The sequence below is a fragment of the Medicago truncatula genome, chromosome 3, assembly GCF_003473485.1.
Source record: "Medicago truncatula cultivar Jemalong A17 chromosome 3, MtrunA17r5.0-ANR, whole genome shotgun sequence".
NCBI classification, from domain to species: Eukaryota; Viridiplantae; Streptophyta; class Magnoliopsida; order Fabales; family Fabaceae; genus Medicago; species Medicago truncatula.
Window position 1 is genome coordinate 9,987,216 of NC_053044.1, and position 25,285 is coordinate 10,012,500.

Sequence of the window (25,285 nt, forward strand, 5' to 3'; positions counted from 1 at the left end):
TAAAATTACCAGCAAAAATACAAAAGTTATCACTGAGATAACTACTCAGAACCAAGAATTATAGCCTAGAATGAGAAACCAAAAAGCAAAGAAGACCAACAATAATTCATAAGGAAGAATATTTAATTCCACATTCCAAAAAGATATAAGTTGAAAGGAAAACAGCTATGCAAGTATTGACACCGTTGTCTTAGTGGCGGGAGTTGTTATTAATTCAAGATTAAGCTTTAAGTCAAAAGGCATTTTAATATCATGCTGCACTTAAGTTGATATTAGATCATTAATATTAAAAGTAGTTTTGGTTCTCTTGAGGTTGTAAAAGATGACTCCTCCTTGTCAACTTTTTTCCCAGATATAATTTCAAGCCAAAGTTTATTTTTAGGTCTCGCAAGTATTAATTTATTCAGTCCACCAATGCAATAGTCAATCTTGTTGAAGGTTATTATATAACCAGTAAAGAGATGTTGAGAAAATTGCTTAGTTCCTCACTTCTATAATGTTGTATGTGTCAAAGTACAGTAAATCCGGAAGGTATGCAGAAGAAATACGAACAATTTCACAACATTAATTCTTATTTTCTTGAAAATTTAAAACCAGGAACAGTAAAGGTAAGAACTACACTCTCACATGAATCAAGCTTACACGCAACAATTGTTGAAAAATCCTAAAACTCTGCTACCTTTTCTGTAAAATATAAATAAGAGAAAATATGCGGTGCCAAATAAGTTGTGAAGCGATTAATAGTAGGACCAAACCTCTACTAAATGATGAAATGAATTTGTATCATAAAAAATATGAAAGTTAGAGAAAGAGCGCATTTCAATGTTTAATTAGTAAAATAAATTACATGCCTTCAAATCAAACAACATGATTTGTCATCAAACAACCCCAAACTTGTATTGGTTATGAACCACATACATCATTAATTGAATGAACCTAAAAAGTCAAATTTCTTATAATTGGGAACGGAGGGAGTACAAGAATGAATTAGTTAGAAAAACTCATGGTCAAAGTATAAGATCATTTCAATATTTCTATTCATGCTGGTTTCAAGAAATACCAAAGAGAAATAACACAATAAAAACATTAAAGAAATATTACAATCAAATTAGAAACGTTTCAATGTAAGACAACATACTCAATTACGAAGGCTACTTTGGACGATCCACTCTGGAGGTGGCCAGAACAAGTTCAAAATTTCAGGGCAATCAGACAAAGGTGAAAGCAGGCCTTGATCCAAGTAAAAAACACAATTCCCACACCACATGTTTTTAAAATACTGGAAGTCGCTACCATCAGTAAAGACAACGCAATTTCCTCTAGGAAGACACAAATCCGAAGCAGAAGCAGAAAACGAACAGTCATTCCCCAAGAACAAAACACTATCCCCTAAAGTTGTTAACTTCACCCATTTCTTCTCCTTCTCATAAAGCTTAAACACATCAACCCTTATAGCATCAGGACCCGGGAACTCGAAACAAAAACACTCATAAATGTCCACTAGCAACAAGTCTCCCTCTCTATCAACTAAGAATTTTATGTCCCCTCCATCAATCAAAGGTTCAGCAACTAAGTGGACATTCGAGTCGTCCGGCCCAATCATAAATGTCCCGCCAATTTTGTCAACAGCATAAGGCCGCCCTTTGAAAAAGCAGATGTCTCCGAATTTAATTGACATGTCGGGGATCACCTTCCAAGTCTTATCGCCGCATTTGAACAGTCCTGGTTGGGGGGCAAAGGTCAACTTTCCGAGAACAATAGGTGTTTTTCCATGGCCTGTGACAGCAACGACCTTTTCAGGGTACATGAAGCAAAAAGGAGAGGGTTCAAGGAAGTTGTCATCTGCGGTGAACATGCATCCCAAATGGAGGAGGGAGAATTGGTTAAAATCGAGCACATGTGGAAAATGAAAAGGGTCACGTGATAGTGGGTGATGCAGTTGGGTTTTTCCAATTGAGCTTTGGACAATTCTTATCAACCAAGGGCCTAGGGTTTGGTATTGTTGTTGTTGTTTTGGTTTGATGAGGAAGATATTGTTTTTTGAGAGGTGACAAAAGGAAGTGTTGTCTTTATTGTTGATGGAATCAATATCGATGATATAGGTGTATGAGAATTTGAGGAGTGGGAATTTGAAGGGTAAAATGTTATGATGATTTGGGATGGAAGTGCACCAAATGGAACAAACTGATCGAAAACGAATGAGATCGAGTTCATTGTCGAGCCTTTGTGATATGAGATTGAGAAGTTCCTTTGGGAGTTGAGACCAATCTGCCTCAGCCATGGATGGAGCTAGGTTGCTGATTTTTGTAGGATTGAGCTTTTGGTTCTTTTTATACAGTGAGCAGCTCCTTCTTTGGATATTGCAATCATGTATTACTACTGTGACAATGAATCTATTAATATTCCAAATTACTTAACAAGGAAGTATTTTTTTTTTTTTGTCTGGTTTCTTAACAAGGAAGTTTCTTTTTTTTTTTTTTTATTTGCCATGGAAGTATCTTTTTTTTTTTTGGTTACTTAACAAGTAAGTATCTTTTTCTATTTTTGATTACTTAACAAGGATGTATCTTCATGCGGATTTTTCTGCGTCATTTGTTGCCAAATTATGTGCGGGTATGCACATAACCACCAAAAAAAGATATACATCACCACCAAATTTGTTGCGAAATTATGTGCGGGAAACTAATATATGTGCAGAAATGCTTGCCAATATGGGATGTGAGCTTACTCTGTCCATAGGCTTTTATTATAATAACCCCTCTCAACCGATGGTTAAGGCTCTTGCTAATGATTTTAGGGGCGTGTCTACATTGCGATTAGTCTCTTTGTATTATCTTTTTCCTTGGGCTTAGGCGCCTCATTGATTACAGAAATAAAATAAACAAGAAACAACGAGGACAGATTAAGTCATAGATAAGTAAATCAGAACAACGTTGAAAATTTAAATTGTTCTGATTATGGCATACCAGCAGAGCTGAAACCTTGCATTAAAAAAGTATTTTAATACCGGCAGATCATATGATAAAATATTAGTGGATACTCATTCCGGTCATTTTTATAAGAGAAATTTTAAGTTTGTTTGTGGTCTCTTCGCATGACTCGCAATTTAATCCCATATATATGAATACAACTGAGTGTTATTGGTCGAATATGGATTAATATGAAATCATGTTCCACTGATATTTTCTTTGTCAGGAGAGATGCGAAATTGTGACATTTTTCCTGTGCCTGTTGTATTAAGTTTTAAAATAAAACAAACTAACTAGGTTTATTTTATCCCAAACTACAAACAAACTTCACACAAATTCATATTTTAGCTATTTTCTCTTAGCTTTGGGATGCAAAGATATCACTAGTTCATCTAAAAATACCAGTTTCCACAGCTGCAGTGGTAAAATTTGTTGTATCCCAATGGAAGTGGCAAATATGTGTTTCAACTATATTATATTCTGTGATTGAAAGTCATAGTTGAGACATACAACTCGTGCATTAAATCTTGGAGACAAATTCGTCCTAGTTTAGATTTTCAAAATGATGTTGTAGCCATTACGAATGGATATATCCAATTGTTTAGAAAGAATATTGAAAGCACAAACAAAAGTAGTGTGTGCAAATGCATGTGAAACAATAAGTCCCACATCGACAATATCAGACACAGAGGTGTGGAAAGTGGGATATATAAAGAAAGGCTATGGCATTGGATTACATACTTACCTGGATGGGGTCAATGGGTGATCAAGAAGGCCCATGGCCTAGGAAGGTGACCTCCATTGCACTTTGGAGGGGTGCCTTCCTAAGGTCTACCCAAGTGGTGGAGCCTACATCATAATTTGTTGCTGTGGGGGCCTGCGTTCGCGCGGCCCCCTCCAATCTTATTTCAAATTTTGTGTGATCGTGGCCTAGGCTCTGATAAATAGCCATTTGCTAGTTCAGATCTAATCCCAGCGTCTAAATTAACAAGTTTTATGGCATACTGGCAATGAATCTTTATGCATTAGAGTAACCGTGGCGGTGTAGTGTCTAGTTACATAATTGTGTTTTGCAAAAGTTTATCAGTACCGACATTGATTATGACCAACCTCTACTACTACAATTGATTACATCATGTGAATTCCTTGCACAAAACAATAATGACCATTTATTTACGCGAACAAACATTACATGAATCGTTTCATTCAAGCCTCTCATTTCCCAACATGCTACCTAAATGCATGAATTATAAGCACTCTGGATCATTACATGGATCGTTTCGGCTAAGGTATCTAGAGATGGAAAATTTATTAAAGTCACTTGTAACTAGACACACACAATTGAGAATTGCCAAATAAATTGCTCCAATTTTTATATCAAAGGAAACTAAGACAGTTCACGCTATCAATTTTTCATTTTTATTTTTGAATCGGCAAAGTTAATATTGATAGGCCACTTCCTTGAACAAATTGAAACAGGGCAGGCTAGAGGAATACAAAACTGGTGCATCAAGAGGATTAACACAGCCTCTCAAACTCAGCAAATAGGAAATGAAAAATATAACAGGAACACCAAACTGTGCATAACACTTCTATAATCTACTCAGTGCACAGCAGACTTGAACCCTAGGAAAAAAACCAATTCAAACACGCCCAAAGATCCCCTAGGAAAACACGTGCAGAACACGCTTAGAATGCCAATACTCTAATCAGCCCCTGAAACAACTCCCAACAAGCTGAAATGACAGCATTCTCAGTTCCCGAGTTGTATATACTCTATACTGCACGCATACTGTCAAAAGCTTAATAGACAGTTTCCAGGGTCCCAACAGAGTTTACACTATCAATTTTATCGACGGCATAAATCTGCTGTTTAAAAAGACAGAAGTATTCAATGCAAGACATGTCGGGGAACACAACGGATAAGTGACCACTTCGGATTTTCTCTACAGAAGCTGAGACCGAGAGGTACTTTGCCGGCAATCCAAATTTTATTTTATAGTTTCTGTGATTTAAATTTTTATTTTATTTTTTTATTTCTTTAAACTCAACATTTACGAGTTACATTTACCTCCCATCTAAAATACTAGCTAGACTCAAACTCGAAATCTCCATATTCAAATTTAGCATTCGATTATTCATCTTTAAATGTGAGATTGATCGACCTAGACTAAGCATAAATAGATTTGTTTGTTAAAATTTTCAAAGGCTAAGGGTTTGTTTGACAATCACATTAAATTAGTTTATAGCTTATAAACTCTTCTGATTAAAAAGATATGTTTAGTAACAATAATTTTTTCATGAATTTATAGTTTAATTATACTAGCTTATAATAACTATTTATAAACTAATTCAAATAGTTTATAACTTAAAACTTATAGTTTTCCTCATAATTTTACTAGTGTTGTTTTGATTGACAAATAAATATTGATCAAATATATTTTGCATGTCATTTCATATTTATAAAGTAATTCAATTGTTACGTTTTAAAAATGGAATATTGTACTGCAAGGAACAAACATGAATTGCTTTTTAAACAATTCAGGTTTTGATACACAACCCACAAGTCAATTATCCCATACACATCAATATGTTACATTGTATATTTAAAGTGAATGTTAGCCTCTTATTATCTATAACATCATAGAAAATTGTGGCTATCTTACTCTTGTTAGTAGAAACAATGGACCAAACGACATATATAAGATTATAACTGAGAAGAGTATCTCTAATGGATGATATATACCTATTAGGTACACAAGTGAAATATGCTTAATGAGATACGTTTGCATTGCGATGCTCCAAGCAACTCAATAAACATTATAAGTAGAAGCAGTGTGATTATTGATTCAATATATTTACATCATAACAACAATGGACTCATTCCGTTGACGAACGAATCATAAGTTCATAACAAATATACGCATGTCTATGATAGCTTTAATACTTCAAAAATAATGCAAGTATAACACCATCAAATTTTGAATAACAACGAACAAATAAAGATTTTAGCAGAGTACATAAAGAGCAGTTTTCAATCTTCTTTATATAAATCAAACATTGCTTCTAATTACGCATCTTCTGAGTTCTGGACACCCCTTTGCTAGTCAATCACTCTTAGCCTGTTGTACACCAACCCCTTGCAGGAAATGTTCTGCAAAAAAACAAGACAGCAATGGTCAGAATTATATCAGCTTGAAATTACACATGACAATAGTTCAAAGACAAATACACATGACAGAACAATGTGGAGATTCCAAATGCATACAATTTTTCCTCTAGCTAATGAATATGTAATCTCATTTTTCCGTTTCAAAAACAATTGTACAAAATAAATAAGCTTGAAATTTACAAATACAATTAAACAATAATTTGGTATTTTTGAATATTCATTGTCTGTTCATAGTAAAAAGAAACTCGTGAAATTGTGTAGTGAAAACTACATGAGCAGGAAAGTAAGCTGCAATTCCATTTCTTTCTCATGGAATAGGAGATCAATTGTTAAGATCTTATCTTTACAAACATCCCAATGAGCAAAAAATGCAGAAGCAAACTAAGATTAAAGCAGATGAACAACAACGCTAACCAAAAGTAATAGCAAATAAAATAACTGTAACAATTGAAATGTTGGTAGCCCTTGATAGCCTATGCATTTATCAATCAATAAATTTAAGGCATTTAGCTAGCTACGGTTCCAGCGCTTTTTAAGACGTTTAGCAAGCAATACAAGTCACAACCAAATCCTCAAAATTTAAATGGGCAAGAGATTGGGATGCAATAAATTAGCAAATGAAGAAATAAAAGTAAGAGATTGGGAGAGTAACATATACACGGACAGAGGAAACTCAAGAAGCTTCTAAGCAAAATCTCTGTTAATTTTCTTTTCTTATAAGCAAACATTGTTTGTTAGTTTGTCCGAGGGTGGGAAAATTTGTTAGCAGCAAGGATCAAACTTTGAGAGCATATTTTCTTTATACTCTTCGAGAGTCCTAACCCATACCACTAGGCTACATCCGTGTTATTTGAGAGCATAACTAACAATCATGCATCGTGTTAAGTTTTCTTATTTACAACAAAGCATGGTGTGAATAGCATCTGATGCTCAGATTAGCCTACACAATGATGTCTGCCAAAAAGAAAAGAACATATTAATGCAACCATATAGCATTATATAGACAATGATGATTAGCAATACCAAAGTACTTTTTAACATTTATAACTAAAAACAGTGAAAATCTTCAAACTGAACTTATTCAACAAATCAGCAAAAAAATCATAGCAGGGCAGTTCTCCAAAGTACTCTTTACCATTTGCAACTTAAAATAGTTAAAATTTTACAATGAAATTAGTCTGTGACATTGACACTGATTTCAAGCTACAATATAGAGGACCGACAATTGAATAATAAGTAGTGTTTGGAGTTTCCTCATTGTTATTGGCAGAGTTCAGGGAGTGTGTTCAGTCAGGAAGGTAATTTGTAGGCAAGTCTGTCTGCGTTTTCTTTCTCTCAATCCCCATATTTATGCCTAACACTGGGCAGGCAATCCATTCCACTTTATTCTTTTTTTAACAATCAAATTCATTCCATACTAATTCCTGATATGATCACCCTGCGATTTTCTGGCTATCCCACTGCGTGTTATCCCAAGCAAGGTAGTCAAGAACGATTCCCAGCATGTAGGATCGCACGATCTTACGTGCCACAGCACCTCGACCGTGCTTTGACTTTACTCTGGTTCGGTTTTGCTCTGTTTCCTCTGTTTTATTGCCATTTTTCCTCTGTTTTCTTTGTTTTTTGCCGTTTTTCCTCTGTTTTTCTCTATTTTGTTGCTTGGTTCCTCTGTTTTTCCTCCACTATCCCCATTTTTATGCTTGGTTCCTCTGTTTTCCCTCAATTTTCCCTATATATTTCTCTCAATTCTATCAACAACCTACCGATCCTACTTACGAACCGTGTTACACTCCTCGTGGTTACGTTTTTTCACCGGCCGACCGATCCTACGTAGGATCACGATCCTGACTACATTGATCCCAAGGGGAATGTTGCACAAATGGAGGTTCTTGAATTGCAGGATCATGTGATCCCACGATCATATTCGCGATCCTACTGACATCGCTCTTAACTCCATTACCTAACTGAGACTAATAGAGACCAAATTTACCTAACTGAGACTAATAGATACCGGTTGTAACCAGTACAGCTACAAAGTGCACTGGCAGACGCAGACTAGACCCCAACTAGTCCACCCTATACTCACCCATCAAGCAACCAATGAGCACAGATCGAAATTTTGACCCGTATTATGTAGCAAAATATCAAACTAATCAGCAAATTAAGTAACTGAAAGAATAGATGGCAAATTAATTTAACAAGATAGAGATTATAGGTCACAGAGTAGTGAAAAAATTGTTTCTAGTAATAGCTAGTTTTATCCAACACATATCAAAGAAAATGATAACTATTAAAGACTGATAAATAATAATTGTAAAACATTTCCATCTGACCCAGCTTTGAAGATTTGTATACTCAAAGTTTTGGTAATTAATTATTTGAAGTTCTTAACCTTTCGTCATATAAATATAGCAACTGATCCCAATAGCAAATTGTTGCTGCAAGGAGCTAAAGAAAGGTTATGTCTATTTATGATTCCTAAAAATGACCTCATCAATATATTCTGGCCAGATTTATGTTTCTGCAGATGTGGCAAGAAAATAATATTTTTCAAATGTTGGGACAAATTACATTGTTGGAGAAGCATCTTCTTAGTACCATGATAAATTATGCTGGCTTAATTAATCTAAGCCCCATTGATGTATGTATGTAACTCAGAAATTACCATACTTGTATCATATAGTATTTTGGGTATAAAATGACGTGCGTGCGCTACTCAATGTGGGATTTGGCACTCAATAATACCAAAATCCCCAACAATGCACAACAAAGAAAACCTCCAAATAGCTACAAATAAAGGATGATCTATCAAAATTCAAAACCTGATCTGAGTAAACAAGAAACAAAAAGGATAGAATTTGTCATAGATAAGTTATATGGAACAGCATTGTTTACAACATCAGTTCCAATAAAGTAAACAAGAAACCAAGAGTTGGTCGTAATAATTACCTAACATGTCAAACACAGAGCACTTGAAGATAACAGATCGCAGAGTGGCGGAACTGGGGGGTGGCAAGGGGGAGCCACCGCCACCCAAAAAATTTATACACTGGAAATTACTATAATGCCCTTAATTAATATGAATATTACCAATTCAATTTCATTTCCTCTTCCCCTTTCTCTTTCATCTGATGCGCGTTCCTCTTTTTTCTTCTCCCAGCCAAAGCAAAACCACCGAACAACATCCACCACCACACCACTGCCGGCGAGCTGCGACCACTCTTCTCCTTCTCCATCCATCACCGCCGCACCCCCCTCAATCTTCTGTATTGATTCTTTAGTTTAGACAGCTATCTCCATCCATCTCTCTCCACAAACCCTAATTGTTGTAACTTGAAAGGTAATGTGAAATTGAATGTAATTTCCTTCAATTCTGATTCTGATTTGATGATTACATGTTCTTTAGTAATGTGAAATTGAATTTTTTTAGTTTTCGATTGCTACTGATTACTACAGAAGACATGAATGTTCTGCTTATTATTATGGTTTAGAACATGAAATCTGATTGCTACTGAACTGTTACTTGTGTTTAAATAATTGTATTGAGTGTGAGAGAGACGAATTCCAATTGAAAGCCTCGGTTTTAAATAATTGTCTTAAACAATAGTAGAATATGAAAGCCTGATAACTAGTGAAATTGCTTTAGAGTTACTATAGGTAATTAAGAAAAGTTAACTTACTTCCTTTGCCAATTTTAATCATGTATGGCAATGACTTTGAGAGGAGGACGTAATCAATAATCCTAAATAGTAGAGGTGGAAAAGATGGAAAATGTAAGCTTATTTGATTCAAAAAAACGTAAGCATATCTTCAACTTCTAGCATGCCTAGATGAGCTAATCTTCCTCTATTTTTGATAGTGTTTGGTTTTTCTGTATATGACTAGCATGTTCTAGCAACTTGTCATGAAAAGTAGCAACATTCATGGCATTTTCCATCAGAAAGATCTATCAAACCTGGCTCAACTTTTGAATTCAGCTATCATCGTCTTCTGTTTATGAAAATCAAGTGAAATTGGTTCATTTTGAAATCATTTATGGTATTTCAATGAAATTGAAACCGGCTATTGTTATGAAATTTGAATGTTATTAGAATTGATGTAACATTGAAACCATGTATTGTTAGTTGATTTTGAAACTGTTTCAACAGGAAAAGTTAAGATGAAAAGTCGGGATGCGTAAAGCATCACTTTGAATATGATGATCGGTTTTTAGTATTATTTTGTTGAAATTTTTTATGAACGACACCGAAATGGGTCGTATTGTATATTATATGATTTATATATTTTAGTTTATTTTTAAAGCTGCCACCCCAAAATTTTAGGTCTGGCTCCGCCACTGCCCTCTCTTCTTTTTTTTCCATTTTCCCTTTCATTTCTCACTATTTTTTCCTTCCTCGGGTGTGGAAATAGGACAGAAAGACAATAAAAAAACATCATGGGTTTTGGTTCTTTCCTTGTTTTTTCAGTTACTCTTCCATTGATTTTCTCATAGATCTACCTTCTTCCATTTTCATCTGGTAAGCTTCTTTCACTTTTTCATCCTTTGATCACTCTATGTTTTGCTTAGATTCAAAAGCTATTAAAGTTTGAATTTTTATGGGTTTTTTTATTTTAATTTTAAAATTTTACGATTCTGGTTTTGTTTGGAAGAACATTTTCAGCTTTTTTTTTTCCCAAAAAATTTATGGATTGTCTTTGTACAGTTATTTTAACCTTATGATTGATAAAGTCTAGTTTTTTCTTTGTGGGTCTAGAATTGTTTAATCCATGATGGTTTTGGATTGGTTTATACCCAATTTGGTGATGCTATAGTTATTCTGATTTTGGCAAAAATCTATGTTTTTTTTCTTCTTCTTCTTTGTTTTGTTGATTACTGTAAAAAGGAGTTGACTTTATCTTTTATTGTTTACGGGTATTTTTTATCTTTATGGTTTTTGTTGAAATTATTTTTGATGATGATGAATTGACAATGCTGCATTAGTGGTTTTTGTACTGCAGGGTTATATAGGATTGACTGGTAATGGTGATTGTGATGTTTGTAAATGTTTTCATATCAATCATGAACTTTGTGCTTATGATGATGAAGCTTAACTACATTGACTTTTTTTACAGATATGATTTTGTTGAGTCGAAGTATGTTTATTTTGTTATCTTGTGTTATTATGTTGAAGTAGAATATGTTCTGTCAACACAAGCTACTTTGTTTATGATTAATTTTGTTGATATACAACAATTTTTAACGAGGCTTGATTGATAATGGTGACTATAATGTTTGGAAATGCTTTCATGTTCTCCATCACGAGCTTTGTGCTTATGATGAAGCTTAGCTACATTGATTATCTTGTTGGATGTGATTGTATTTAGTTGAAGTATGTTGATTTTGTTATCTTGTGTGATGATGTAGAAGTAGAATTTGTGCTTGTTGACATACCAACAATTTTTTCTGTCATAGATAAAGGTGATTGCATCTTAAACAGTTGATCATTCTGCCTATAGGTTGCTTAGGCTTTATCGTTGTTGTTTCAACTTTCATTAGTTTTAGTATTACCAAAATATGTCTTGAGATTGATAAAACGATTGTATGTTGTTATCACATAATGGATTTTAGCTACTTTTGATTGTTGCCTTCATAACTCATATTGAAATGATTATGAACCTGGTTTCCCCGATGATCACTATTTATTATGACATAGAGCATTTTAGTGATAGTGAATTCTTTAAGCTGTGTCCACATTCAATGCTTGCTGATCACTGTTATGTTTTTTGTTGGACAGGTCAACTAAACTTTGTGCATTGTTTCATTGAGGAAATTGTTTCGGATATAAAACTGTATGCTTAATTGCTTATTTTTTTATGTAGTAGAATTGTGCATTGTGGTTTGAAACAACCAAACCAGTAACAGAACCAATGTTCCGTCATCAAACCAACATCATTATTCTCCTCCGAACCTCCTCAAAAAGACACTATTGTCTATGGTCAAGTAAAAAAGACCCAGACTTAGAATCAGCACTATCGCGAAACAAACGTTGGATAATTAACAACCAAATCAAAAACATTATCCTCCGTTACCCTAACAACCAAATCCCAATTCAAACTCTTCAGAAGAAATTCAAAACCCTAGATCTTCAAGGTAAAGCCCTTAACTGGATTTCCAAATACCCTTCTTGCTTCCAGTTTCATCAAGATCACGTTCTTCTTACTAAACGCATGATGGAGCTTGTTCATGAAGAACAATCCTTGAAAGATTCCCTTGAATCTGTTTTTGTTCCACGTCTCGCCAAATTGCTCATGCTTTCTTTGAATAATTGTTTGAATGTTATGAAGATCAATGAAATTAAGAATAGTTTAGGCTTTCCTGATGATTATTTGATTGGGATTGTGGCAAAATATCCGGATTTGTTTCGAATTAGGAATGAGAGTGGGAGGAGAAGTTCTATGGTGGTTGAGTTGATGAAATGGAACCCTGATTTTGCTGTTTCTGAAGTTGAGGCTTTGGCGATGAAGAACGGGGTTGAGGTGAATTTTTCGTGTTGTTTGCCTTCTAGTTGGGTGAAATCGTTGGAGAAATTTCGCGAATTTGAGTTGGTTCCTTATGTTTCGCCTTATTCTGATCCGAGGGGGTTGGTGGAAGGGTCTAAGGAAATGGAGAAAAGGAATGTAGGTTTGGTTCATGAGTTGTTGTCATTGACTCTTTGGAAGAAGATTTCAATTATGAAATTGGGTCATTTTAAAAGGGAGTTTTTTTTGCCTGATAAGGTGAATGTTTTGTTGCTTAAGCATCCTGGGATATTTTATGTTTCTAATAAGTATAGGATTTATACTGTTTTACTTAGAGAAGGGTATGTTGGGTCTCAATTAGTTGATAAGGATCCTCTTGTGGTTGTTAAAGAGAAATTTGGGGAGATTATGCAGGAAGGGCTTCATGAGTATAACCAGAGGCGGCGACTTGTTAATATCGAAAAGAGGAGAAATAAAGGTCTTCCTTTGAATAGGGTGGATGAGGATCACATGAAGGGTAGAAGAAGGAGAAGAAACAGGGAAGTGTTTGATGAAGATGATGAGGTTGAGCGAGAAAATGGTAATAAGCTGGGAGGGTTGCTTGACCCTGAAGAAAGAAAAAGGTTTTACAAAGTTCTTTTTGATGATGATGGTTCATGAATGAAGATTTGCTTAGCCTAGGACCTAGGTGTGGTGCATGGAACAGTGTTTCAAAAATCAAACAAACAAAACTGGACGGTTTAATTGGCTGAACCTTGATCTATTTTTCATCAGAGTTTGGTTGTTTTTGTTGATTGACTGTGGTTTTGTCCTAGCTTAATGTGGTTGAATCTGACCAAAACAGAAGTCTCGTCACTTCAATGTTCGGTTGTTTTTGCGGATTGACTGCAGTTTTGTCCCTATTGAATCTGATCAAAACAGAAGTCTCATCCCTTCAATGTTTGGTTATTTTTTTAACATCCCTTATTCTAAATGCTTATTAGGTCATGCAACCATTAACCCTAATTTTTCCCTCTAATTTATCTATCATTAAATGCTAAGCATACAATCCTAAAATATTTCCCTCCTATGAAAGTTCAATTTGAATTTCAAATTTCAAACTGACCTTTGGTGTATCCTATGCAATCCCAAATAATCTCCTACTCTGATTTATGCGGTTTACCAAGGCCATATTAACGTGTTACACTACAACAAAAAATCCATCGCATCCTCCAAAATCCATCGCCTCCTTCAAATTCTCTCAACTTCTCAAAAAATCCATCGCCTCCTCCTATTCCTCTGGTCCGACCTCCACCACTTTACCTTCTATCTTTCAAACCTTCTGATTGATTAACGATTCCGTCGGCAACCTTCCCAAACCTTCTGATTGGCTTTCGGTGGGAACAGGAAGCGCGACAACGATTCCGACGGCAAAGATAGTTCTTCCAAGAGAAAAACAGAACGGTGGAGAGGTTTGCTCTCGATCATTGAATCGTTGTTGTTGTTTTGATTGTTTGGTTTTGATTTTTGATTTTTGTGTTGTTGCAGCTTCCGAATAAGAAGGTGTTGAAGATTATTGAAAATAAGAAGGAAGTTGATGAAACTATCTGCAAGCCTGATGATGAAGAGGTTGAGTTTTTTTTTTTTTGTTAATTTTGATTGTTTTGACCTAATTTGAATATGATTAGATTAGATAATGTTGTGAGATATTTTACTTTGTTACTTATGGTTGCTGTTTTCGTTTTTGTTTCAGCTTTGGCAAATATTCTTGAGAACAGGAACCAACCACAAGATGTAGAAGACATAACTAACAAAGGTAAACCAATTTTGTCTGAATTGGTTTTTTTTCTTACTTTTGCAGTTTTCCCTCCCCCGCCTGTTTGTTATAATGCTTCATTGAACTTTCAACACATCTTTGCCTGATGGTTGATTCTCTGCCACACTCATTATTTTCTGCATTCGAGTCATATCATGCCATTCACCATTCAAGTCACTAGAAAAAAATAAAATGATAAATAAGTTAACAGTGAAGGATTGATCATAGAATACAACATTTTAAGAGTAAATTTCAGTACAAGTTAATGATATGTTTGTCATTTTGGTTCACTGATGTATATTCTCTATATTTAATTTAATCAGATATCATAGACAGAGTTCACAGAAATTGTTGGGAGGGAATTATTGGCATCGTTGATGATGCACGAGTCAATAAATAACAAATTGTGGAGTCCGAGCATTTAATGAAAGCCCTCCTGGAGCGAAGGGATGGTTTGGCTCAAAGGATATTTACAAAGGCAGGATTGGACAATACGTCAGTTCTACAAGTTACTGATAACTTTATAGCTCAACAACCTAAGGTGTGTTACTGTGTTTACTGGCAACCTACTTCAGTTGATACTTCAGAAAATACTTACCTGCTGTTTTTTTGGCAGGTTACTGGTGGCACTTCTGGTCCTGTAATTGGCTCGCATTTTGGCTCGCATTTCGTCACTGCTACTTCCTCTTCCAATGTTCGCATTGCTGCCCTTGCTGCCCTTGCTGCCCTTGCTGCCAGTATCCTAATTACATTCAGTGTCTCTCCAATTCATCCGACCGTGACATGTATATCTGGCAGCGAAAATTATGATTCAATTTTGAACTTAAGTTTGTTGAATTGAACGTAAGGCCTGTTTGGATTGACATATATAATATTTTATGTGATTCTGTGTGATTTTTTTTTAGAATGAAATTATGTTTCTTAATATATAAACAGACATGGTTTTGGTTTGTTTACTTGAAAACCTGGAGAAAATACTTTAACCTGAAATTTTTGTATTTCTCTTATTGTGTTTTATGGACATTTGATTGGTAAGTCATGAATTGATATGTTGATCAAGATCTCCAAAGAAGTGTTGTTATGTTATATCGATTGGGAGCCATTGATTTTGGCTAAAGAATGACTGTTGAGAAAGAAATAGATAAGACTGAAGGTGAACCATAACCAAATGCAGTTTTTATGATTGCTTGAAACCTTGAACTTTCATATATACGCACACAACCTAGCTTGGTATTAAAATGAGTTTTTGATGAGAGTTGCAATGCATTATAGGAATCCAACTATAGTAATGCAATTTGTTCTGTCAAACTTGCTTTCTCCATATTTAACTAAAGATAATTGATGAATCCACGAATGACTAATGTTGTCTTATCTGTTTCGGTTCATTAATTCTTTTGGTATTTAATAGCCAATGGAAAGATTTGTTTCTTTTGATCAAATTTAGGTAGATTTTTGTTGTTGTCATTGTGTTTGATTTGTACGGTATTTAAATTTCTACTTCAATTTACAATACAAGGCTGGGGTGCTCGATGAGGGGATGCTTTGACGCGTGTTGTGAGCTGTTTGCGCAGGATTGTGCTGTTGCCTGAGTTTTTTGGCACCTGCAGAGACTGTTTTTGGACAATCATGAGCTGCTGCTGTTTGTGTTCGGTGGTGGTAGTTAGGGGAGTCGCCGACAGTTGCTGGTTAAAGTTCATATAAAAGTTTGCAGGTAAAAAGCTCAAAGAATGGACAATGATTGACTTCTAAAGAATATGTTGAAGGAAAATTTGTTTTAGTTTCAAATTATTATGTTGTTGAGTAAGCTTATCAATCTACCAAAGCTTACTACTCTCTGTTCCTCACTTTGTCATTGGTGTAGTCCTTTTCATTTACATTTGCGGGTAAGGTGCAAGCATACATGTGTCAGTTATCACAAACTTTAATTTTTTTTTTCTTTGAACTATTTTGGAGTTGTTACTATCCTAATTTTTGGGCAGGTATAGATATGATTTGTCATTGTGATCTCTTACTCCATTGAATGATAAATTTGAAAGTTTAGTCGTATGGTGAAAGTATGATATGTTGATACTTGATAAGCCTCATTCCCACATATTTTTCTGTTATTCATGTTGTCTATTTACCATCTCTCACTTCTAATAAGGCCTTGCTATTATTATTCATGTTCTGATATTCCTTACCATTATTCATGTCCTGATATTCCTTACTACTTATTTATCAATGTTTTGTGACTTTATTTTAATAAGGCCCTGTGTTTTTAACAAAAAAGAAACAAAATATTATTTATGTACTTCTAAATAAGAATGATGATTAATTTCAAAACATGTGATTTGTAGGACAATTGCAGGGGAGCATTGGACAATAGCTATTACAAAATCAATCATCTATGTGATAGTGCAGAAGACATTAAAAAATTTAAGGTTTTGAGAAGAGGACAAATTGAAGTGAGAGATTAAGATCTTTTACATTTACAGAAAGAGTAGTAAAAAAGATCTTTCATATTGTGTCATTATCAAATTTGCTTTACCATTTTGACATGGAACTTCCGATTGTAGAAACCATGAAGAGTTAGTTTTATAAACTATTTGTAATTGTGTTTAATGGAATCTTTGTAATAGATTAGAAGAGCTCTTTAGAAATATTATATAGCACTCCAGGTATTTGGTAATGTTTATTGAGATGAAGAATGATATAGTTGAAAAAAAATCTTGGCAACTCATCCAAATTTTATAATTATCAATTTCAATTTTTTAATTTCGTACTGGACTCTATTTTCTACTAATTCCCAACACTTTCTATCTATGTTTTGTGAATTACATTTTATCTTTGCCTTTTTTTATATACTTCTTGGAGAAATTAATTTATATTTTTTTCTTGGTTTTAAAAGCTTTATTTGACTTTTTCTTAATATTAGAGGTTATTCATTGAAACAGTGAAATAAATGAACTACATTTTATTATCTCACTGTTTCATTTTTATCATAACTGTAGTTTTAGTTGAACCGGTTGCAGATTGTCATTCTCTACAATTTTTGTCATTGTGCCACAAATTTTGGTTATATTAATTTTTCTTTTAAAATACATATTCACATCACTAATCTTTCATTAATTACATCTTATCAACGAACCTCTAAAACCGTCCCCTTTCTTATCCTAATTTTTCCACTCCGAGCCAAAATTAAATAATTAAATAGTTATTCCAAGCTCATAAAACCCGTGCGATGTTTGGTTATTTTTTTAACAGAAGTCTCATCTCTTCAATGTTTGGTTATTTTTTTAACATTGATATGTAACATTGTAGGTGGCATTTAACCTACACAAGTAACTCTTTTTGTGTATCATACAAAAATGAGTTTTTCACCATTGATATATTAGTATTTTATTCAATGGTTAGGATTGAAGAAAGGTTAACTCTTTAGCAAGTTTATGTGATACAATGTATTATTTGCAAAGTCACCCCCACATTATATGTAATTATATTTACGATTTTTTAGTATTAATTAAAATTTGATGAATTGTATACTCATTTGATGACAAAATTTAGTCCATTTTTTTTATTTCTTGCAATTTAATTAAATAACATTTAATTTTGTCAAAAAAAAAGTAAGTTACATTTATTTAAATTTTATTGACTTTTTTCACCAAAAAAAATACTCTCTCCGGTCCTATTTACAAGATAAAGTTGACTTTTTAGATACATTGAATAATGTATGTATCTAGTCAAGAACCTAAATCAAATACATAAATTATTTTATGTATCTAAAAAGTAAATTGTCTCTTGTAAATAGGACCGGAGGGAGTAAAATTTATTGACTTACGAATCATTTTAATTGATAAGAACCATTAATTATTTTTGGACTCCTTCAAAAAAAATTAAATATTTTTGAACAAACATTTAATTAGTGATTTTTTGGTCAAATTTTAGGCATTATTCTCCTCTAAGAGAAAAAAAAATAAAAAATTATCAGCAATGAAGATGAGCTGAGGAAATGAACACAATATCCTTTTGTTGCTTGAATTGAACCGAAAATAAAAAATACAAATTGAAAGTTCACAGAAATTGAAATTCAGATAAGAAGTCCAACGTGTTCTTTGCATCAGAAAAATTGATATGTATTCACATGAATCATCATTTTGTGAGTTCTCCATTCAACAAAAATTCAACTTTCTACGACCAAAATTTATAAATTCATAAACAAACCCAAATGAAATAAAGTAGATCAAAAAATTGAACCACATGAAGATATGAACGACTTTAATGTTGAACACAAATCACCAATTTAATCATGAAATTGAAGGTGTCAAATAATTTGGTCAACTGACTCGATTTAGTTTCAATTTTATTTAATAAACTAACAAAAATCTAACAATAGATGCTTAGAAAGGTTAGAGCTGAATACAAAAATATTTGATCTCAAAAGAATGGAGAGAAAGAATCACAGATCTCAAAATCAAAAGAAATGAAAGAGGGAGAGAAAGAGAGGTATGCCTATGGAGTGAGAACCTGGGAGTGAAACCAGAGAAAGAGGAATGACGGTGAAGGTGAAGGTGACAACCCCAAATACTGGTGTGAGAGTGAGAACCTAAGAACTCAGACTGGTGTTGATGTTGGTGAAATGTTCTTCGTTCATAAATGATTTCCAGACAATTAATAAAAAATACATTGAAGAAATTATGTTGGCCAAAATAGTATATTAGGTTGTTTTGGGGAGATACTTTGATTTAAACAATAAAAAGGTCAATTTAGAATTACACATAAAACTGGTTCACTTGCTATTAAAGGTTAAAGAAACTTTTTGTATGGTACACAAAAAGAGTTACTTGTGTAGGTTAAATGCCACCAACATAGTATGATGCATTTGATTTACATAATAATTTAGATAGAGGTGATTGCATTGCAGTGTAGTGCATCCTATCTTTCCTTGAAATTGAATCAGGCTTGTCGTACTGGCTGTTAATAAGGCGGAATAGTCTTGAAACTTCCATTCTAGGCTGACTGTGATGATTTTTGAGTCTCACTGGACAAGTTATTTGTTAATTTGTTCTTTGTAGCAGGTTTAGAGATTAAGGGGTAGATTAGTTTGAGCAGTTCATAGTATTTTGAAGTTTTCCTATGTTATGCTTTAGGCCAGGATAGTATTTATCACGTGAATCCCATTTGATTTGCCTTTACATACAAAACACAGGATAGCAGTGACCTGCATGTATGTATGTAAGCAATGTCCAATTCTTAATATTAAATTATTTCATGTAATGATTTCATAGAATCACATTGATAAATAATTGTGAACTGCAATTGCCAATATGTAAGCATTTCTTTCTTGCATTAATTTTGTAATCTAATTGAGGTCAAACTTGTTTGATAGATACCGTAAAAAATTCATTGTGCTGGTTATTAAAAAAATCATCAAAGAGAGATATGTTTTACGCTGTTCATATACTTTTAGGACAATGACTTCTTTTATTTTGTTCTTTAGCATCTCAAATCTCAATTCATAAAAACATGCATTTGGCAACATTTTCAGTTTGAACTCTTTTTACATCACATGAACGAGGTGTTGGTTGGTTTAGTGAGCTCCCTCTCAGGGCCGTTCCTAGCATTTTAGGGGCCTTAGATATAGAATGAAAAAGGGCCCCTACATAATTCTTTTAGCTCTTTTTGTGATTTTATTAGCTCTTCATTTTATTTTTTTTGTTTCTTTTCACTACCAAATAAATATTTTTTAGGCTACATCTTAAAATAAATCAAATACTCAATAGAAAGCAAAAGAAAACAAAAAAAAAATAGTAAAAGTAAAGAACTGTAGCACATATAAAATAGACTGAAATTTTAGCATTTGAGAAATATAGACTAAAATTTTAGCACTTGAGAATAATAGCACAAAAAAAAGTTAGGTGGACCACATGATCATAAATGTGTCTCATATGATCTTACTTTGTCAAATTTAAATTTGCAATCTTTTCAATCAATCTAAGAAAGTTGACACTATTATATTAATATAATTTATTTTTTTATCCTCTAAATAAAAGATTAAAATTTATTTTTCAAGTAGACCCCTTTTCAACTAAAATATCGTTTGTTTTGTTACGAAGATTCTCACAATTTCTTAGATAATAAATATTACCAATATTTTATAATTAGTGAGACACATTATTAAGAACAAAGGGCTGAAAAAAATCATATCAATTTCTTGACACATAATTAGAAAACAAGAAAACACAAATTTTTATAGGTAGGGGGTGTATATAGAAATCAATGTTTAATATGCAAGTATATATAGCAAATCACACTAAAAGGGCCAAAACATTAAACAGATCAGCCCATCATCTATTATTTGACAACTAAGTAGTCGGGCCTCATAATGAAATTTTCTAAACATACCCCAGATAAACCACGTTTTTCTATATGCACTCCTACCCTAAAATTATTTTTGTGGGCCCCCTACGGGCATGGGCCCTAGGCCGTCGCACCCCGGCCTATGCCTAGGGCCGGCCCTGCTCCCTCTATAGGATCCTCCCTTTCACTTCACATGGTTTTCATTTAATTCTAATTTTTGTGCAAACTTTTATTCAAAAATATGAATTAAACATGAGTTTTCTTAAAAAGAGGGACCAAAAGTGAAGATGAAAACCTTTTGGGGAACTATAACTATAAGTAACTATAACTATAATTAATTAAAAAAATGCTGAAACTTGGGGTCCAAGTCAGCGTTTGAATGCATTCAAATTCGATTTTCGCATCCACTCACTAATTCAATTCTCAAAGGAAACTTCAACGCCAAGTCACACCTTTTTTACTATTAAACCGTTTTAGCGCTAAAGGAAACCCTAATCTGAATCGATGGTGACTAAGAAGCCATCAATACCTGACGAAGAGATTTCCAAGAACAAGGCTCCAGTTATCAACGACGACGGATATTCTACCGGAACTCAGGTGCCTATGATGGCTTTGGAAGAGAAACCCGAGAATGTGGAGTCAGCTGCGGCAAAAAAGAAGAGAAAGAAGAAGGAGAAGGAAAAGGAGAAGAAAGCAGCTGCTGCTGCCGTGGGAAGTACACCGGTAATTGAAACTGCCGAGACAAGTAAACCAACGGAAAATGATTCCAAGACCAAAGGAGTTGGGAAGAAAGTGAAAAAGCTTGTTAGGGAGAGGCAAGAAGAACTGACTAGAAGAAAAGAGGCTGAAGAAAAAAGGAAAAAAGAAGAGGAAGAGAATCTAAGGAAAGAAGAAGAAGGGCCCGTGATCTCTGCAGCTGGTCCGGTGATCCTCCTAGTATAGTCTGAAAGACTTCATTTAGAGTAATTTATTCTGTTAAAATGGGTTGAGCTGGGAAATGGAAAACATGATTGGTTCAGCAAAGCCATCGTGAAAAGAGGTGATGAGGCTTCTATGTTTGACTTTGATATATGGTACCTTGAGGCACATGAAAATAAGGAGGGGATCAAATCTCTAGATTTTTTTCTCCAATATTTGGGAAGCCAAAATATGATGTGGATTAATGTATTTTTAAATTTCTCTTCGATTTTGTCATGACATTCAGAGAGTATGGGGAAGAGGGTGTGTGGTGATATTTATTTATCTTCATGCCTCCTACTTTCGTAAAATTAATTTAAATGTATTATTGTCAATAGGATGGGTTTTAGTGGTTGGGGTTTATTATTAATAAACTTGGATTTTATTCTTGTTTCTAACTTTGTTGTAATATAGTATATTATCGAGCTTGGCTTCTGAATTGAGGAAATGAGTATCATAATAATATTATTCCTCCCTCTTGAAGAACATCTCTCTCGGTCTGCCTGTGATGACATCTTCATTTGATTTGTGCCGGGCTCAACTATCATGAGCATGGCCTGCATGAGTTTCTGAAGTATATATTCCTGGGTTTAAATGTCAAGTATTTGAAATTTGGAATGGAAGCATCTGGATCCTCCTGAAAATTAGTAGTACTAGTAGTTTATCAAGATAGTCTTATTGATGGTGCAGTTATGTACTTTCAGCTGTTCCAATTTAAATCTTGTGTTTGAGACGTTGGTCTAGAAGCTATCCACGGGCTTCTCACTAAGAGGGATTCTATGTTTGGTTTGACATCCAACCATTGTTTTTTCGCCTTTAAAAGCACTTCCACCGTGAAAAAACAAAAGCCAGAAATAGTTGCTTCAAGCTGGACTTGCGTTTGTTGCAAACTCATTGCTAAAGTAAACAGCACTACAACATTAGTGTGTCTGGATTGTTCCTTCTTTGTATTCACCGTGCGCATTACCATTGTGACCAAAATGCGTTTTGATTGTCTAACTTTGAGAAAGAAAAAAAAATTAAAGACAAGTTCTTACAATGCGACCCAATCCAATCTCTAACAAAGAAATCTAAATTGATCTAGGACATTACAGAATAATTCTTTGATATAATGACTTGAAATTAGTTGAAGGAAAAATTTATCCATTGTATGAAAGATGAGTGTTAGCTATGTTCTAGTTCTACCGTCCCTCATCGTATCATTTCCAACTCTTTTTTTTTCTTTTCTTTCTTCGGACACAAGGTATAGAACACACATCACACATAGACTATAACTCTCTTCTCTCCGTCGTAAGTTTCTTCTCACACAAATCGCGTTTCTGTCACCCAAAGCACACCTCTCGATTGGTTATTGGGGGGTTTTGTTTTCTTCTCACACAAATGTCGTAACTTTTGTTTTGCTACTGCCAAAAAAGCTTGCTTCTGATAACTGAGAACAGAAGAGAAGAAGCGTACGGGTGTGTTTTTAGTTTTGTTTTCTCTAATTTCAATTCGTTATTGTTTTTGTTATTTATGCAATTAGCTTGGTTAGACTTTGAAAAATTGCTTCTTTATCATAATTGCTTATTCGTATGCTGAATTGCTTATTTTTTTATGCAGAATTGTGCATTGTGGTTTGAAACAACCAAACCAATAACAGAACCAATGTTCCGTCATCAAACCAACATCATTATTCTCCACCGAACCTCCTCAAAAAGACACTATTGTCTATGGTCATGTAAAAACAGACCCAAACTTAGAATCAGCACTATCGCGAAACAAACATTGGATAATTAACAACCAAATCAAAAGGCCTTAACTGGATTTCCAAATACCCTTCTTGCTTCCAGTTTCATCAAGATCACGTTCTTCTTACTAAACGCATGATGGAGCTTGTTCATGAAGAACAATCCTTGAAAGATTCTCTTGAATCTGTTTTTGTTCCACGTCTCGCCAAATTGCTCATGTTTTCTTTGAATAATTGTTTGAATGTTATGAAGATCAATGAAATTAAAAATAGTTTAGGCTTTCCTGATGATTATTTGATTGGGATTGTGATGAAATATCCGGATTTGTTTCGAATTAGGAATGAGAGTGGGAGGATAAGTTCTATGGTGGTTGAGTTGATGAAATGGAACCCTGATTTTTCTGTTTCTGAAGTTGCGGCTTTGGCGATGAAGAACGGGGTTGAGGTGAATTTTTCGTATTGTTTGCCTTCTAGTTGGGTGAAATCGTTGGAAAAATTTCGCGAATTTGAGTTGGTTCCTTATGTTTCGCCTTATTCTGATCCGAGGGGGTTGGTGGAAGGGTCTAAGGAAATGGAGAAAAGGAATGTGGGTTTGGTTCATGAGTTGTTGTCATTGACTCTTTGGAAGAAGATTTCAATTATGAAATTGGGTCATTTTAAAAGGGAGTTTTTTTTGCCTGATAAGGTGAATGTTTTGTTGCTTAAGCATCCTGGGATATTTTATGTTTCTAATAAGTATAGGATTTATACTGTTTTACTTAGAGAAGGGTATGTTGGGTCTCAATTAGTTGATAAGGATCCTCTTGTGGTTGTTAAAGAGAAATTTGGGGAGATTATGCAGGAAGGGCTTCATGAGTATAACCAGAGGCGGCGACTTGTTAATATCGAAAAGAGGAGAAATAAAGGTCTTCCTTTGAATAGGGTGGATGAGGATCACATGAAGGGTAGAAGAAGGAGAAGAAACAGGGAAGTGTTTGATGAAGATGATGAGGTTGAGCGAGAAAATGGTAATAAGCTGGGAGGGTTGCTTGACCCTGAAGAAAGAAAAAGGTTTTACAAAGTTCTTTTTGATGATGATGGTTCATGAATGAAGATTTGCTTAGCCTAGGACCTAGGTGTGGTGCATGGAACAGTGTTTCAAAAATCAAACAAACAAAACTGGACGGTTTAATTGGCTGAACCTTGATCTGTTTTTCATCAGAGTTTGGTTGTTTTTGTTGATTGACTGTGGTTTTGTCCCAGCTTAATGTGGTTGAATCTGACCAAAACAGAAGTCTCGTCACTTCAATGTTCGGTTGTTTTTGCGGATTGACTGCAGTTTTGTCCCTATTGAATCTGATCAAAACAGAAGTCTCATCCCTTCAATGTTTGGTTATTTTTTATAACATTGATATGTAACATAGTATGATGCATTTGATTTACATAATAATTTAGATAGAGGTGATTGCATTGCAGTGCAGTGCATCCTATCTTTCCTTGAAATTGAATCAGGCTTGTCGTACTGGTTGTTAATAAGGCAGAATAGTCTTGAAACTTCCATTCTAAGCTGACTGTGATGATTTTTGAGTCTCACTGGACAAGTTATTTGTTAATTTGTTCTTTGTAAGAGGTTTAGAGATTAAGGGGCAGATTAGTTTGAGTAGTTCATAGTATTTTGAAGTTTTCCTATGTTATGCTTTAGGCCAGGATAGTATTTATCAGGTGAATGTCATTTGATTTGCCTTTACATACAAAACACAGGATAGCAGTGACCTGCATGTATGTAAGCAATGTTCAATTCTTAATATTAAATTCTTCATTTGAAAACTTCAAAATACTGGTTGAGGAACATC

The 25,285-nt window shown here is 34.2% G+C and overlaps 3 protein-coding genes, 1 long non-coding RNA gene and 1 other non-coding gene across 7 annotated transcripts; 3 read left to right on the forward strand and 2 right to left on the reverse strand.

Annotated features, from left to right (window-relative positions):
- Positions 1 to 1,048: 1,048 nt before the first annotated feature.
- Positions 1,049 to 2,356, reverse strand: LOC112419807 (F-box protein SKIP23). The gene has a single exon (XM_024777729.2). The coding sequence runs from the start codon at positions 2,279 to 2,281 to the stop codon at positions 1,139 to 1,141; it is 1,143 nt and encodes a 380-aa protein (XP_024633497.1). The 5' UTR covers positions 2,282 to 2,356; the 3' UTR covers positions 1,049 to 1,138.
- Positions 2,357 to 3,706: 1,350 nt separating this feature from the next.
- On the forward strand, positions 3,707 to 3,867 carry LOC112420567 (U1 spliceosomal RNA). Its single transcript, XR_003010748.1, has one exon. It is a non-coding gene; the product is annotated as a U1 spliceosomal RNA (small nuclear RNA).
- A 1,916-nt stretch (positions 3,868 to 5,783) lies between these two features.
- Positions 5,784 to 9,221, reverse strand: LOC112420501 (uncharacterized). The gene is made up of 2 exons (XR_003010658.2): positions 9,091 to 9,221; positions 5,784 to 6,123 (listed from the first exon to the last, which is right to left on the reverse strand). It is a non-coding gene; the product is annotated as an uncharacterized lncRNA (long non-coding RNA).
- A 5-nt stretch (positions 9,222 to 9,226) lies between these two features.
- LOC11438267 (protein WHAT'S THIS FACTOR 1 homolog, chloroplastic) lies at positions 9,227 to 17,149 on the forward strand. Of its 3 annotated transcripts, none has more exons than XM_024780238.2 (8): positions 9,227 to 9,481; positions 11,916 to 14,090; positions 14,167 to 14,247; positions 14,372 to 14,434; positions 14,758 to 14,975; positions 15,051 to 15,277; positions 15,951 to 16,145; positions 16,771 to 17,149. In XM_024780238.2, exon 2 carries the CDS (start codon positions 12,049 to 12,051, stop codon positions 13,297 to 13,299), a length of 1,251 nt encoding a protein of 416 aa, XP_024636006.1. In that variant the 5' UTR covers positions 9,227 to 9,481; positions 11,916 to 12,048; the 3' UTR covers positions 13,300 to 14,090; positions 14,167 to 14,247; positions 14,372 to 14,434; positions 14,758 to 14,975; positions 15,051 to 15,277; positions 15,951 to 16,145; positions 16,771 to 17,149. The 3 variants fall into 3 exon arrangements, with proteins under 3 accessions (XP_024636006.1, XP_024636004.1, XP_024636005.1); XM_024780236.2 differs by lacking the exon at positions 9,227 to 9,481 and adding an exon at positions 10,140 to 10,658; XM_024780237.2 differs by lacking the exon at positions 9,227 to 9,481 and adding an exon at positions 10,140 to 10,658 and having other exon boundaries at positions 15,051 to 15,219.
- Positions 17,150 to 21,274: 4,125 nt separating this feature from the next.
- Positions 21,275 to 24,990, forward strand: LOC11445827 (protein WHAT'S THIS FACTOR 1 homolog, chloroplastic). The gene is made up of 2 exons (XM_039831884.1): positions 21,275 to 21,585; positions 23,514 to 24,990. The coding sequence occupies exons 1-2, from the start codon at positions 21,275 to 21,277 to the stop codon at positions 24,538 to 24,540; spliced, it is 1,338 nt and encodes a 445-aa protein (XP_039687818.1). The 3' UTR covers positions 24,541 to 24,990.
- The last annotated feature ends 295 nt before the right edge of the window (positions 24,991 to 25,285 follow it).

Bases quoted from the DNA above. Each gene is read 5' to 3' on its own strand.
- LOC11445827 (XM_039831884.1), top strand. From the start codon at position 21,275: ATGGTGACTAAGAAGCCATCAATACCTGACGAAGAGATTTCCAAGAAC. The intron at 21,586-23,513 runs GCAAGAAGAACT...AACAACCAAATC, and splicing joins AAAAAGCTTGTTAGGGAGAG to AAAAGGCCTTAACTGGATTT.
- LOC11438267 (XM_024780238.2), top strand. From the start codon at position 12,049: ATGTTCCGTCATCAAACCAACATCATTATTCTCCTCCGAACCTCCTCA.
- LOC112419807 (XM_024777729.2), bottom strand. From the start codon at position 2,281: ATGGCTGAGGCAGATTGGTCTCAACTCCCAAAGGAACTTCTCAATCTC.